The following is a 12,894-nucleotide window of genomic DNA, read 5'->3' on the forward strand; positions in this document are numbered from 1 at the left end:
CAGAGGTCAATGCTAGCTTACTGGCTGGTAGAAGGCAGCTAAAGACACAGGTTAATGATAGCTTACCGGCAGGTAGCATGGAGCTAAAGACTCAGGTTAACACTAGCTTACCAGCAAGTAGCAGGCAGCTAAAGACACAGGTTAACGCTAACTTACCAGCGGGAAGCAGGCAGCTAAAGACACAGGTAAATGCTAGCTTACTGGCAGGTAGCATACAGCTAAAGACACAGGTTAATGATAGCTTACTGGCAGGTAGCATCCAGCTAAAGACACAGGTTAATGATAGCTTACTGGCAAGTAGCAGGCAGCTTAAAGACCAGGTTACGGTACCTCCACTGAAGCAGGCAGCTAAGACAGAGTCAATGCTAGCTACTGGCTGGTAGAGGCAGCTAAGACCCATTTAATGAATCTTACCGGCAGGTAGCATGGAGCTAAAGACTCAGGTTAACCACTTACCAGCAAGTAGCAGGCAGCAAAGACACGGTTAACGCTAACTTACCAGCGGAACAGGCAGCTAAAGACACAGGTAAATGCTAGCTTACTGGCAGGTAGCATACAGCTAAAGACACAGGTTAATGATAGCTTACTGGCAAGTAGCAGGCAGCTAAAGACACAGGTTAACGGTACCTTACCAGCTGGAAGCAGGCAGCTAAAGACAGAGGTCAATGCTAGCTTACTGGCTGGTAGAAGGCAGCCAAAGACACAGGTAAATGCTAGCTTACTGGCAAGTAGCAGGCAGCTAAAGACACAGGTTAACGGTAACTTACCAGCTGGAAGCAGGTAGCTAAAGACAGAGGTAAATGCTAGCTTACTGGCTGGTAGAAGGCAGCTAAAGACACAGGTAAATGCTAGCTTACTGGCAGGAAGCATGCAGCTAAAGACACAGGTAAATGCTAGCTTACTGGCTGGTAGAAGGCAGCTAAAGACACAGGTAAATACTAACTTACTGGCTAGTAGAATGGAGCTAAAGACACAGGTAAATGCTAGCTTACTGGCAGGTAGCATGCAGCTAAAGACACAGGTTAACGCTAACTTACCAGCTGGAAGCAGGCAGCTAAAGACACAGGTAAATGCTAGCTTACTGGCTGGTAGAAGGCAGCTAAAGACACAGGTAAATGCTAGCTTACTAGCGGGTAGAAGGCAGCCAAAGACACAGGTAAATGCTAGCTTACTGGCAAGTAGCAGGCAGCTAAAGACCAGGTAACGTAACTACCAGCTGGAAGCAGGCAGCTAAAGACAGAGTAATGCTAGCTTACTGGCTGGTAGAAGGCAGCTAAGACACAGGTAAATGTAGCTTACTGGCAGGCGCATGGCAGCTAAAGACACAGGTAAATGCTAGCTTACTGGCTGGTAGAAGGCAGCTAAAGACACAGGTAAATGCTAGCTTACTGGCTGGTAGAATGGAGCTAAAGACACAGGTAAATGCTAGCTTACTGGCAGGTAGTATGCAGCTAAAGACACAGGTTAACGCTAACTTACCAGCTGGAAGCAGGCAGCTAAAGACCAGGTAATGCTAGCTTCTGGCTGGTAGAAGGCAGCTAAAGACACAGGTAAATGCTAGCTTACTAGCGGGTAGAAGGCAGCTAAAGACACAGGTAAATGCTAGATTACTGGTAGGTAGCATGGAGCTAAAGACACAGATCAATGCTAGCTTACCGGCAATTAGCATGGAGCTAAAGACACAGGTAAATGTTAGCTTACCGGCAAGTAGCAGGCAGCTAAAGACACAGGTCAATGTTAGCTTACTGGCTGGTAGAATACAACCAAAGACACAGGTAAATGCTAGCTTACTAGCGGGTAGAAGGCAGCTAAAGACACAGGTAAATGCTAGCTTACTGGCAGGTAGAATACAGCTAAAGACACAGGTAAATGCTAGCTTACTAGCGGGTAGAAGGCAGCTAAAGACACAGGTAAATGCTAGCTTACCAGCGGGAAGCAGGCAGCTAAAGACACAGGTAAATGCTAGCTTACTGGCAGGTAGCATACAGCTAAAGACACAGGTTAATGATAGCTTACTGGCAAGTAGCATGCAACTAAAGACACAGGTTAACGGTAACTTACCAGCTGGAAGCAGGCAGCTAAAGACAGAGGTCAATGCTAGCTTACTGGCTGGTAAAAGGCAGCTAAAGACACAGGTAAATGCTAGCTTACTGGCTGGTAAAAGGCAGCTAAAGACACAGGTAAATGCTAGCTTACTGGCAGGAAGCAGGCAGCTAAAGACAGGTAAATGCTAGCTTACTGGCTGGTAGAAGGCAGCTAAAGACACAGGTAAATGCTAGCTTACTGGCAGGAAGCAGGCAGCTAAAGACAGGTAAATTCTAGCTTACTGGCTGGTAAAAGGCAGCTAAAGACACAGGTAAATGCTAGCTTACTGGCTGGTAGAAGGCAGCTAAAGACGCAGGTAAATGCTAGCTTACTGGCAGGAAGCATGGAGTTAAAGACACAGGTAAATGCTAGCTTACTGGCTGGTAGCACTGAGCTAAAGACACAGGCTAATGCTAGCTTTAAAGCAGGTACACATTGCTGGTTATAAAATAGCTTTACTTCAATTCTGACGCAAATGAGACAGTTATCGAGAAGAACGCCTGTCCCAGGTCTGATTCCCCACAAAATCAGACGATATGATTTATGAAAGGGAATTTGGGGAAACATTCAAGACGCACAGAGAAGAAAATAGAGAGCACACATTTATAAAAGGATTTTAAACAAACATTTATTCCCTCTAGGTTTCTCTTCATTCATTCATTCGCTTCTTCATAATAAAGAGACATTTGACACAAACGTCATTATTCACGTCCATTTCACGAAACATATTCACACCTTTACAGAGGACAGTAGTATAGAGTTAGGAATGCGTCCGCTCTGCTCGACTCACTGAAAGACAGAGGAGTGTTTGATTCTTTGATTTTTAAAAGTCACATTAAATACAAAGACCCGGAGGTGAGTGTTTCCTCCTCGATAAAGGCACGTGGGCAGTAAAACATTTGACACCAGGCAGTCGGCCGTCAGATCCCTTGTTGTTGATGCAGAGACATTTTTTTGAACAGTAACTGTCTACAGATGAAGTGATAAACTATGAAATATCCGCTCGTCGAACCGTGAGCAGAGCAAATTGAACTGGAAATAGTGTTTTCTGTGGTAGTTTTTTGTACAGAAAAGTGGTTTTAAAATGACGGAGCATCTTAACTTGTTGTGTTTCAAGCCCGAGTGCCTGGACACAGAGTTAATGAAGCGAGTCTTTGAGTCTCGGACGTTAACATTAACGTCACAGAAAGGTTAAAAAAAAAAAACATGGCACCGCTTCACTTGTGCGCAAGACTCATTAAAAAATACAGAGCGGAGCACCATGTTTCAGTGTTTCAGTTCCAGATAGTGGCCGAGGAGAAGTCCACAATGCCAGCCGTGTGTGTGTGTGTGTGTGTGTGTGTGTGTGTGTGTGTGTGTGTGTGTGTGTGTGTGTGTGTGTGTGTGTGTGTGTGTGTGTGTGTGTGTCAGTCTGTATCATCTTCTAGCAGTGGATCTTTCTCTCTGCTTGGGTTTCCATCTGATGGGGTGCCACCTTCACATTTACTTCTCTGTGTCAGGACCAACAAAGAGAGAGAGAGAGAGACACAGAAGAGAGAGAGAGAGAGAGAGAGAGAGAGAGAGAGAGAGAGAGAAGAGAGAGAGAGAGAGTGTTAAGCAAATTCTTACCAAGTACGGTAAATTCATCTCATTTCTAGTGAAAAAAAAATATCTAATAACAGGTAGAGGGACTTGTTTTAGACCATGCATCTTAAATATCTCGTTAAGTGAAAGAGAGTCTTGAACACATCTCGTTTCGAGTTGTATCTCAAATGAAAAAAGCTTTATTTGGGGGACATCGTCGGGCTGAAATATCGCCATGAAGCAGCTGAAGGCTCCGACTTTTGATACAAACTGAAAAAAACACTGACAACTAGAATAAAAATTGGGATGCACGGATGTATCAGTAATGTTACGTCACCGTCATTTATTTCATTGTTCCATTCATTTGTACTGGAGCAGCCATGCAATGCATTCTGGGAGCTTTGCGGGGACTCTGGAGAAGGGGGGGGGGGCGAGCCGTCCACTTCTCAATTGCATAAAGTTGAATCCGGGCAACTTCATGCAAATGAGGAGCGGCCGGCTCGGCTCGGCTCAAAAAACTGACAGAAAGCTTTTAAAACGGACCTTTGTCTGTCTGATATGAAGTCGGATTCAGGAACTACACCCTGTTATTACACACACACCACACACACACACACACACACACCACACACACACACACACCACACACACACACACACACACACACACACACACACACACACTTCACCATACCTAGAGATTGGCATGGTGTTATTTCAGTTGGACTAATCCCTGGTTTGATTTGCATTGAGAGATGATTTTATGGAAAGTAACCAATGCCTAACTCTAGGTACGGTGAAGGACAGGTGATGGGATGGGATGTGTGTGTGTGTGTGTGTGTGTGTGTGTGTGTGTGTGTGTATGTGTGGGAGGGGGAGGGGGAGGGGGGGGAATTTTAATTCCAAAGGCCAAGGGAACTTAATCAGGATGCATAGTATCCTGATCCATGAAATAACTGGCCTTTAATAATAAAAATCTGCCTCTATGGGAATTTGCCCTCTGTATTTTAACATAGGGGGGTGTATACTTATGCCCCTGTATTTTAACATAGGGGGGTGTATACTATGCCCCTGTATTTTAACATAGGGGGGTGTATACTTATGCCCGTATTTTAACATAGGGGGTGTATACTATGCCCCTGTGTTTTAACATAGGGGGTGTATACTATGCCCCTGTGTTTTAACATAGGGGGTGTATACTTATGCCCCTGTTTTAACATAGGGGGGGCTGTATTATTATGCCCTGTATTTTAACATAGGGGGGTGTATACTTATGCCCCTGTATTTTAACATAGGGGGGTGTATACTTATGCCCCGGTATTTAAATAGGGGGTGGATACTTATGCCCCCTGTATTTTAACATAGGGGGGTGTATACTTATGCCCCTGTATTTTAAGGATATTATTTATTTGCAATACATTATTCATTCACAAAGAAAATTAGTGTCCTTAAAGGTTGGATTTTACTAAATTCTTTCAATTAAGGCATAAAGATCAATTTCCAAAAGATGTTTTTTTATTTCTCTTTTTAATCAACTTTAGCCCGGGGGTGTAAACTTTGTCAAGCCGCTGTATCTAGAGGTTTATCATCGACGAAGCGGGCTCGGGGTTCGACTCCGACCTGCAGCCCTTCGCTGCATGTCATCTCCCCCCTCTCTCCCCCCTCTCATGTCTTCAGCTGTCCTGTCAAATAAAGGCCTACAACAATGCCCAAGACCAAGAAATACTCTTTAAAAAGGACAGACATAGTCATGCATCAGACACGAGGCAGTTTGCAGCTTATATACTCACAGAAAACATTTTATTTTTCCTATTCTGACCTGTACTCGCTGCAGTCAACATGGGTTCCTTTAAATTCATGCATTTGAAAAGGAAACACCTCTATCCTGCATTTAATTTGCTTTTAAGCAAATAAATATACATTTGTTTGGTATCACTCTCGACTCAAAAAACATATCATTGTTGTCTGGCAGAAACCTCGTATCTCCATATGTAGTTCAAATGTTTTTTGTTCCTTAAGCAATGGTTCAAATGCTTTAATAATAATAATAATAATAATACTTTATATTTAATCCTGCAATTTACACTCTGTTCTTATTACACACTCATGCTCAGTTTATGCACTCATGCTCATACATGCACTAAATGGAGAGATGTCAGAGAGGGGGATGCCGCGAACAGTTGGAGGTTCAGTGCCTTGCTCAAGAGTACTACCAGACCACCACCATCCTTTGGTCTGTACTGGGACTTGAACCAGTGACCCACCGGTTCCCAACCCACCGCCCTACGGACTGAGTTACTACCACCCCCCTGATCCGAATTTAGAATAAAGTAGCAATCCTCTCTACATGGGTTTAAGATCGAGTTCACAAACAACCGTTGAACAAGCAGAACGTGAACTTGAATATGAGAGCTGAACTCAAAGTCAATGATTTATCTGAATATTAATATGATTTTTTTAACCAGTTTTGTTAATTGGGATTTTATTTACTCAAGCAAAATATACATTCTTGTTTATCAAATTGTCAAATAACAGCAAAATGTATTGAATTCTGTCAGATAAGGTAGCAAGGACTCATTGCCTTTAGTGTATGTGGACCAATCAATACAGTTCCCCCCCACCCCACCCAAAGGCCCATTCTGAGCCAGAAAAAAACCCTTGTAGTTAATAAAAGCGATAACTGATATTTGAAAGCGATATGCATTTACAGGGAAAATGGAAATCTTTCAATCGGAATAAAGATTTGGGAATATTGCAAACTACAACACACAACTTGGTTTAAATGCTTTAAGCAATTATTTAATTAATGAGAAACTTTCAGCATAATCCCCAGTAACAGAGAGTCAGATGTTAGCGGAGATGTAGCCGAGCCAAAGGAGAACACCTTTAAATTCATTAACTCTATGGGTTATCAGGTTAATAAAAACACAGATACAGCCGCAAAAACGGCCCAAAAAATGAGCCGATAATCGCTCTATCCCTACACGAGACAATAGAAATACATCTCAAGTCAGGACTCGAGTGCTACAGCCCTGCTACACAACAGAAAGGAGTACATTTATACATGTGTGTGCCTTTGTGTGTAAACCCACCTGAGTTATTTACGGTACATTTCTCCTTTCTTTCTTGGTAATGTGCACCATAGTCTTTAAAGGAGGCCTAAAAGACGACCACAATGTCTCACACATCAGCCAATCAGAAAATGCAAACGATTACAGGTAGCCGCTGGTTTGATTTGAGTCGTTACGTCGTGAAAACAAGCAGCCTTGTGGATTTTAGATTGTGGGTGTGCAGGGACAGAAGAATTCATGCAAAGGACTCATTTCTTTCTAGGTATAATCGATTCATCCATGCAGTCAATTTAGAAAGAGTGTGATTGGTTAGTTCAGCATCTTTTCAACATACACAATTAAATGTGAAGTGTTTTGGTCGGTTTGCCTCCGCAGCCCTTTTAAAAAAGGTCAGATTAAGATAAGAAAAGAAAACCTTTATTTGTCCCACAGTGGGGAAATTGCAGATTTATTGCAGATTATCATGCAGCAATGCTTAAAATTAGAGACTTGCGATGAAAATCAACAAATGTATGTACATGTAGCTGCTAAACGCCAATAGCAAGTCTCAGCACAACGGAGCAAAGTGCAACAAACACACCAGCACTTTTTGCACTTCAGTTATTAGTCACTTTTTAAGATGTTGTGGTAAATCTGAACCGGACGTTGGAATGCAGCCCTTAAATGTAAAGGGCTAAAGGATGTTTATCTTAGTGAAAGGGGCCTCTGGCGTTACCGGGGGTCCCCTGGAGTCTCTGGACAGTTATGAATGGTATCTGTATTTGTTGCGCTAGGTGTGGGTCCTACCATGGACCTTTCCCCGCATGCTTTTACATGTTGTGTAATCAGAGGACCCTGCATAGACCATGATGAAGAATCTGGGAGCCAGAGTGTAATTCGGCACTCTCCTAGCTTCTGCAGAGCTTGTACTGATGCCGACTTCATTGACGTAATAAACCTTTTAATAATCAAGAAACAGTGTCAAGCGGATTCCTATCAACACATCGTCCAGCATTGCTGTTCGGACACCACAACGTCATATTGTCTGTACAATCATTTGTGTCCTTCCTTCATATCCTATGGATATGAATAGTTTACCTATTTTTTTAAATGTGAAAAATGTCTAATGTCTAAGTGTCTTACATGATATCGAATTAGACATCTTTAGTACAGAACAAGTATCATAATTATGTCAGCGTGGACTTTGGGAAACTGTGGGGAGAATTTCCTACTATTTTTAAACGTTACTACAGCTCGGTACCTTTCTCTGTCTCTGTGTCGGCGCTCTAACCTGCAGCTGATTTCTGAGGACTGTGGTTACCTGGTCCTCAGGTCTCTGCAGGGTAAATCCAGACCGCTAGCTAGACTATCTGTCCAATCTGAGGACTATGGTTACCTGGTCCTCAGGTCTCTGCAGGGTAAATCCAGACCGCTAGCTAGACTATCTGTCCAATCGGAGTCTCTGTTGACGAGTAAAACTACTTCTGAACGTACACATGTTCCACCAGAACAACTTCCTTCCTGAGACTATTTAGCAGCGGCGCCGTGGCTCCGTCCGGCGCTTAGCCCCGCCCACGATGATTGTGATTGGTTTAAAGAAATGCCGATAAACCAGAGCACGTTCCCATCCTGGAATGCTGTGTGTGGACTCACAAGATCCTCCACCACAGCGTCGTGGAGGAGGGTCTGGCGGGACTACGAGACTATGTTAAAGGATGCTAGCACAACTTTCTAGCTGCTGCAAAACTGAAACTAAATACCTGATATGTAGTTTAGAATGAATGTGTGAATGTTTTCTTTTCTCCCACTGAACAAGCACCTGAAAGCTGGAAATCAGATGAAGCATGATCCACAACCAGCTGTGACGCAGCCGTTTCATAAATCAGTTCCTAAACATGGACGGCAACTCTTTCAATGAAGAAGAAATCAGTCAAATGTAGGTACAATGATTCGTATCAAAGACAAAAATCACTTTGCTCTAAAAAAAATAAAAAGCCCCCGCAAAAATGCGTGATTTGGATGATTGAGATTGGGATTGTTTAGGAGCGGAGAGTTTTACACACCGCAGGGTTGTCCACTCCGGTGGAAGACATTGTCAAATTGGCTCGAGGCCGCTGCAAACATAAAGCATCAAAAACACACTTTAAATCACGACGTTTAAAACCGACGGAGCCCTGACGTGACATAAAAAAAAGGAAAAAAGAAGAAGAAGAAGATAAAAAAAAAAAATTACTGAACAATCACTTTAGCGAGATCTGGACTATGTTTTGGGAGATCTGGACTTTGTTTTTCGAGATCTGGACTTTGTTTTGGGAGATCTTGACTTTGTTTTGGAAGATCTTGACTTTGTTTTGGGAGATCTGGACTTTGTTTTGCGAGATCTGGACTTTGTTTTGGGAGATCTGGACTTTGTTTTGGGAGATCTGGACTTTGTTTTGGGAGATCTGGACTTTGTTTTTCGAATTTGGCTTTGTTTTGGGAGATCTGGACTTTGTTTTGGAGATCTGGACTTTGTTTTGGGAGATCTGGACTTTGTTTTGGGAGATCTGGACTTTGTTTTGGGAGATCTGGACTTTGTTTTGGGAGATCTGGACTTTGTTTTTCGAGATCTTGACTTTGTTTTGCAAGATCTGGACTTTGTCTTGCAAGATCTGGACTTTGTTTTGCAAGATCTGGACTTTGTTTTGCAAGATCTTGACTTTGTTTTGCAAGATCTTGACTTTGCTTTGCAAGATCTGGACTTTATTTTTCGAGATCTTGACTTTGTTTTGCAAGATCTGGACTTTGTTTTGCAAGATCTGGACTTTGTTTTGCAAGATCTTGACTTTGTTTTTGGGAGATCTTGACTTTGTTTTTGGGAGATCTTGACTTTGTTTTGCGAGATCTTGACTTTGTCTTGGGAGATCTAGACTTTGTTTTGGGAGATCTTGACTTTGTTTTTGGGAGATCTTGACTTTGTTTTTGGGAGATCTTGACTTTGTTTTGCGAGATCTGGACTTTGTTTTGCGAGATCTTGACTTTGTCTTGGGAGATCTAGACTTTGTTTTGGGAGATTTTTACTTTGTTTTGCGAGATCCTGACTTTGACATTGAGAAAATAAAAATACTTAGCCAATGAAATTAGGTTGCAGTTCCTTATTTTACCAGCATGAGGTGAAAAATACCACCGGTATATTAAAATTCTCACATGTATATATATATATATATATATATATATACACAAATTCTCCATATCAAAGTCAAGATCTTGCAAAACAAAGTGCAAAACTCGCAAAAGTGATAGCTCCAATGATTTAGATTTAATTTATTTTTTTCTCTCCATGTCAAAGTCAAGATCTCGTAAAACGAAATCAAGAGCTCAGGGTGGCAGTAGCTCAGTCTGTAGGTGGTTGGGTTGGGAACCGGAAGGTCCCTGGTTCAAATCCACCTTGCGGACCAAAGTACGGAGTGCCATTTTACCTCCTGGGCACTGCGAGGTGCTCTTGAGCAAGGCACCATATACCCCCCCCCCCCAACTGCTGGGCTGGTCTGTACTAGCAGGCCTGTATTCTCAGGCCTGTGTGTAGTGATTACTAACAAACAGAGTGGAGATTGTAATTTTCCCATATCCCCATAGGGGATTAATAAAAAGGATCAATTATTTTAATTAAAGTGATTGTTCAGTCATTTTATTGTCCCCCCCCCCCTCCACCTTCATGTCACCTCGGGGGCTCCGTAAAAACCTGCCAGCGTTCAAAAAAAAAAAAAAAAAAAGTGACTGAAGTTTAAACCTCTAAGGGAACACGTCGTCTCCCTGTCAGTGTTGTTAACGGAGCGCTGACACACCAGGCCGTAAAAACACTAGAGCAGTGGTGTGATAACGTCATGTCAACACCGGCCGATAACACGCTCGTTAACCTTTACGGTCCGATTCATGGGATTAGACAACACCACGCGTTTCATAACACATAACACAACTGATGACATAACGGACACTCAGCTACTGGACGCGTTCCTTAACTTACTGGGAAACACACTTCATTACTTTCTTTGAAGAAGATAAGAAGATTGAAACCACTCTCATAGCTGTGCGACCAGGTGGTAGCCTAGCCTAGCTTAGCACGAAGACAGGGAACAGTTTAGCCTAGCGCTGAAGCTCACTGATCAATACTTTAGGGGCTATTATTCAGAAATGTACCACTTTAAAGTGTTTTATTGCATTTAACCCCTAAAGTAACAGATACCCCAGCCCCGTTTAACCCTCGTGTTGTCTTGAACATTTTTAAATCAACACTTTTGTTGACGCTTTTTGACGTTTTTGTCCCTTTTTTTTCTCAAAACTTTTGACGCTTTTTGTCAATGTTTGTCACTTTGTTTTGACATTATCAACACTACGTAACACTAACTTATTAACTTTAGTTTTACAGTTATGTTTTGAATTTATGGTCAATAAACCTAATTTATAGGAAATTATACCTAATGTTTGAGTTAGAAAAGCAGAAATTAGGAATTATTGAGACTAAAATTAAAGGAATGAATGTTGATGATAATCACAGACTGGAATATGTCTACAAAAGACTACAGTGAGCAGCCATTTCAGGAAATTACTGAGACTTTTAAATTATTACTGAGACTTTTACTTTTAAATATGTGTAACTTTTAACACATCGTTGGTTTGGGTCTTTTCGTAGAGATTTGTTGACGATAAGGAAAACAATTAGAAAAAACTGAGCCAACTTGGGTCTTGTTTTTGTAATTTTGTTCATAATTCTCATCATTAATAATGTTTACTGGTGTTGTAATAAAATGCAATCGTCCTCAAACTTTTTGAACCTTTTAAGAACATGATTAATTTGATGCCATGTTTTTGAGGAACTGTGTATTCATACTGCAGTATTGAACTTGAGAAGAACAACAAATCACCTTTTTTCTTTTCTCTGTGAGCAGAAAACAACATACACCAACACCAGGTTTGACTGATAATATTCAAGATAAATTAAGATAATTTATCTTAAATATTATAAATCAGTGCACCCTCAGTGTATTCCCCTCCCGCTGCTTTCTCTATCTGTGTATGGGAGAACATGCGTAACCGTGTGACATGCTACATGCAGTTAAAAAAAAAACAAGCGTGACGGCACACAGCAGCCTTCACGCCGCGCAGAAGCTTTACCTTCACTTTGTGGTGCACCAGGGCGGCGATCACTATGGTAACCAGGCCGAGGGCGATGAAGCCGTACTGCATGTACTCCATCACGGTCGGGAGGACAACCAGGTTCGTGTGGAAGTTCGTGAGGATGGGGCCGTCTATGTAGCCGCGCTGAGGAGGAAAGGGCAAGAATGTATTGTGGTGTATTACAGGATTGTACCAGGGCAAATTCACAAAAGGATAGCGCGGCTGTTGAGGCCGCTAACCCTGCACAGCTAGCTAGTTAGCTAGTTAGATAGCTAGATAGATAGATAGACAGCTAGTTAGATAGCTAGACAGCTAGCTAGATAGCTAGACAGCTAGTTAGATAGCTAGATAGCTAGACAGCTAGCTAGATAGCTAGACAGCTAGTTAGATAGCTAGACAGCTAGTTAGATAGCTAGATAGCTAGAGAGATAGCTAGATAGATAGACAGCTAGTTAGATAGCTAGACAGCTAGTTAGATAGCTAGATAGCTAGACAGCTAGACAGCTAGAGAGATAGCTAGATAGATAGACAGCTAGTTAGATAGTTAGATAGCTAGATAGATAGACAGCTAGTTAGATAGCTAGATAGTTAGATAGACAGCTAGTTACAGGGCTGCCAACTTTTCCAAAAACCTTGGAGTGAGATTTGGGGGGGCCAACCCATATTTTGCCGCGTACAAAGCAATTTCTTTGGGTCTTTCAGCATCATTATACTTCAGGGTTTAAATTGGGATTTGTTATTATTGGGGGGGATGGGGCTCTCCCTAGGGGGGTCTTGGGGTATGCTCCCCCAGGAAAATAAATTTGAAAAATAAACCATTAAATGGCACTTTCTGGAGAGTTTTTTTGCAAAAAAAAATGGAGAAATCAAGTCTTACATGATATGTGCAAAACTGTAGGGTTAAGAGCCTTTGCATTGTTGTAGTATCAGCAGGTATTAGGGCATTTACCATTTACATTATTTACATTATTAACTTCTTCTGATGTAAGAACTGACCCACACAATGTGCCAAACATAATGAACCACATGAAGAGACAGTAGCA

General features: G+C 42.0%; 1 protein-coding gene across 1 annotated transcript in view; it reads right to left on the bottom strand.

Annotated features, from left to right (window-relative positions):
• Window positions 1–2,695: 2,695 nt before the first annotated feature.
• The window catches only part of scarb1 (scavenger receptor class B, member 1), a gene marked incomplete in the record, with an annotated part of 51,683 nt that continues 41,484 nt past the window's right edge, over window positions 2,696–12,894 (bottom strand). The window contains 4 exon segments of the mRNA XM_032511183.1: window positions 2,696–3,575; window positions 6,740–6,806; window positions 8,761–8,811; window positions 11,849–11,995. Of these exon segments, the coding sequence (XP_032367074.1) occupies window positions 3,568–3,575; window positions 6,740–6,806; window positions 8,761–8,811; window positions 11,849–11,995 (273 nt within the window).

This window comes from Etheostoma spectabile, unplaced genomic scaffold, assembly GCF_008692095.1.
Source record: "Etheostoma spectabile isolate EspeVRDwgs_2016 unplaced genomic scaffold, UIUC_Espe_1.0 scaffold325, whole genome shotgun sequence".
In the NCBI taxonomy this organism is placed as follows: Eukaryota; Metazoa; Chordata; class Actinopteri; order Perciformes; family Percidae; genus Etheostoma; species Etheostoma spectabile.